Source organism: Convolutriloba macropyga, chromosome 2 (assembly GCF_964194025.1).
Source record: "Convolutriloba macropyga chromosome 2, txConMacr16.3, whole genome shotgun sequence".
Classification (NCBI taxonomy): domain Eukaryota; kingdom Metazoa; phylum Xenacoelomorpha; order Acoela; family Convolutidae; genus Convolutriloba; species Convolutriloba macropyga.
In genome coordinates this window covers 101,784-104,808 of record NC_134469.1, presented here as the reverse complement: position 1 = coordinate 104,808, position 3,025 = coordinate 101,784, and the positions used below count along the sequence as shown (strand labels likewise).

Genomic DNA, 3,025 nt, shown 5'->3' with positions numbered 1-3,025 from the left:
AGTTGAAATTGACGTAGGCAATGGTTTGTTTTCTATAGCGCAAGCTTCGAAGAAAGAACGAAAAAAAGAACCGATCTTGAATTGTTTAAGCGCAGAGCAATTGATAATTTTCAAATTTTGAACTGAGTGTGAGAGTACTTTAATCAGAATGAGATGTGAAGAAGAACCAAATGTGAAAATCAACCTGATCACAAATTGCTCAGACAAAATTATGGATAGGAAAATTGTCTCTAAAATGAACAGACATTCAACCGCTGCTTGATTTTAGACAAAACATTTTAGTAAGGTGCTTCCATTGTTGTTGTTGGGATTGTAATTCTGATTGAAACGGTTATTGTTATTGTTTTGACCAAACAAATTACGTGGTGTTGTTGTTATGATTGTAACCAGCCATTCTTCCATAGTTGAATCCATTTGGTTGAAACTGTGATCTGTTTGCGGTTATCTGTGTTTGGTGTCCGTTGTTTTGCAGACCACGATTGTTGTGATAATTGTTTGCAGATTGGTTTTGAACCTGGTTGTTTGTTTGTTGTTGATGTTGTTGCTGTTGGTTTCTTTGCTGTTGCTGATTTGGTGAAAATGTCTGTGAACTGTTAAAGTTGTTTCTGTGAATTGTTGAGTGATGAAATCCGTTGCAGTTTTCGATTCGACATCGGTAATGACTGTTACACTGTCCTTTTGGGTGTTCGGTGAGGCAATTTGGGCAAATTTTCAGTTGTCTTACTGTTTGTTGTCTTTCGTTAATATCTTTATTGAGGAATTGGTTGCATTTTCCTAAGTTGTGACTGTAACCACATAGAGGGCATCTTTTGTTACTTTGCTGTTGGAAGAGTCTGTTTGATTTTTTAGACGAACTGTTTTCTTGATTGGTTGGTCTTTGTGATGTTGACAAATCTTCGCAAGCTTCTGCATAATTATCGATCCAGTCCTTAAAATGTATTAAATTAGGTTGAACAATAGCTTGTCTAAGGACGTATTCGTTCCATCTGATTATCATTGTTGGCGCAAGTTTATCTTTTGCAATCTTAAGGACAGCTGAGGATTGAAGATCTGATGTGAAATTGTGAAGTATGAACGTTTGAACCATTTGTCTAAGAAACGCTGCAAAAGATACAAAACTTTCGGGGTTATTAATGGTCGGTCTGGGCCATTGTTCCAACTTATCAAGGTAAGCTGCTGTAACATGCTGTGGTTTCCCGAATCGTTTTTGTAATTCTTGCATTGCTTCATTATAAAACTCTCCGTTGTATGAGTATCCAATAATGCTGTCTTTGGCTCTGTCTGTGAGGGCGTTTTGAAGATATGTCATCCGTTGGGCATCTGTCAGTGTTACATTGTCATGTATTGTGGCTTTGAAAAAACTAAACCAGTCGTGCCATCTCAATGGATCTCCGCTGAAGGATTTGAGTTGAGTTTTTTGGAAGATTAATGGTGGATGTGACATGTTGTTGTTGTGCTTGTCGTGGCAAGAAAATGTTTTCTGTTGTCTGTGTATGTTGAAACTGTCTGTCTGGTTGTTGGCCAGTTCTGTTGATGTAATTTGGTAGTCTTTGGTCCTGTGCGTTTAGATTAAAATTGCCAAGATTGTTGTTCGTTTCTGGGATTAGGTTGTTGACGGCTTTTCTTCTCAATTCTCTTTCATTTGATTGGTTACCTCTATTGATTTTGTTCGCATCTTGATAGAAATCGATGCTTTGAAGACATTGCTGTTCTTGATTTTGAACATGTTCGTGAATATTTGAAGTACCTTGACCTTGGGTCTCCTGAAATTGGGTATTTGTTGAAGCAAGGTTAACATCATGGCTCTTGTCTATTTTCTTTCTCTTTTTCTGGCTCCTTGTATTTTTGGTTGTAGTCCATAATGCGTTGGGTTACTGCTTAGTCTGATGTTGTCGATTTGTTGATGATCGTCGCTTTCATCGTCGGTTGATTGCAGATAATTACTGTCGTAGTCTGTTGTCTGTTGATTTCTTCTGTGTAAAGGCGTGATTTTATTTGATGATTGTTTCCTGGTAAAAGGATGTAAGTTTCGTTGTCTTGATTGTTGCTGATGTCGCTGTGTTTTCTTTTGTGTTTTCCGTTGGTCTCGGATATTAGTGTCAAATGTCTGATATGAACTGCTATCAGATTCGGTACTTACATCTGATTGGTGTATTTTTTGTTTCCTTTTAGCGTGTTCAAGAGATTTCCAGATTACAATGAATTGCTAGGTTGCACACGTGGGTAAAACATAAAACCCGCAAATTTTACAAATCAAAACAAATCAGAAGTCATCAATCAATCAAAACAAATTAAGGAAATCAAGCTTGTGCTTGAACACGTGCTTCTTCTCTTAGGCGCGCTAGAAAATGATCATTGGATTCTCCGACGCCTTGGACAATGGACAGAAAGTTAGCCCTTTCTGCCGTTATAACTTTGGGAGAAGGGTAGTTTTGAATTAGAGTCTGATCTCTTTAAAAAGGGTCTGCAGTAGTTTCCTAGGGATCATAAGGCTCCTAAATTTCAGATATGCATTTTGTTCGCACACACTAAGAAAAGTTTTTGTTAATTGTAGGTGCGATATTGTACCGTCGGTGTTGATTTTGTCTTCTTTCTTCTCTGCGCGACATTTCAGCACAAAAAGAATCCAGGCAGTACAGGATTCAGCATTTTTCAGATCCCATATTTGGTCAGTCGGTTGTCTGGACACCATTGTCGTGATCTCTAGCACGAGTAACAAGAAATTTATATTTTTACGAATTGAATTCAAAAAGGCCTAAAAGTACAAAAATTCACAGGTATTTATAGTTGCTGTCAGTATGAAAATTTAAAGAACCGTCTAGATATAGATAAACTGATATTCGTTAATTTTGCACCTTACGTATGAACAAGTTTTTCCCGTTGCCGTATATGACAAGTTTTACCTCAGTTGTTTACACAACACATTGTTCTCATAACCTGAGAACGTGTCATTATTATCAACAGGGAGGATCAGCGATTTCGATTGTAGCAATCACTGATGGTGGGAAGGTCGAGTAAATTGCTC

The 3,025-nt window shown here is 37.6% G+C and overlaps 1 protein-coding gene across 1 annotated transcript; it reads right to left on the bottom strand.

The window, feature by feature from the left end:
• Positions 1–358: 358 nt before the first annotated feature.
• On the bottom strand, positions 359–1,309 carry LOC142335549 (uncharacterized). The gene has a single exon (XM_075384086.1). It carries the CDS (start codon positions 1,307–1,309, stop codon positions 359–361), a length of 951 nt encoding a protein of 316 aa, XP_075240201.1.
• Positions 1,310–3,025: the final 1,716 nt, after the last annotated feature.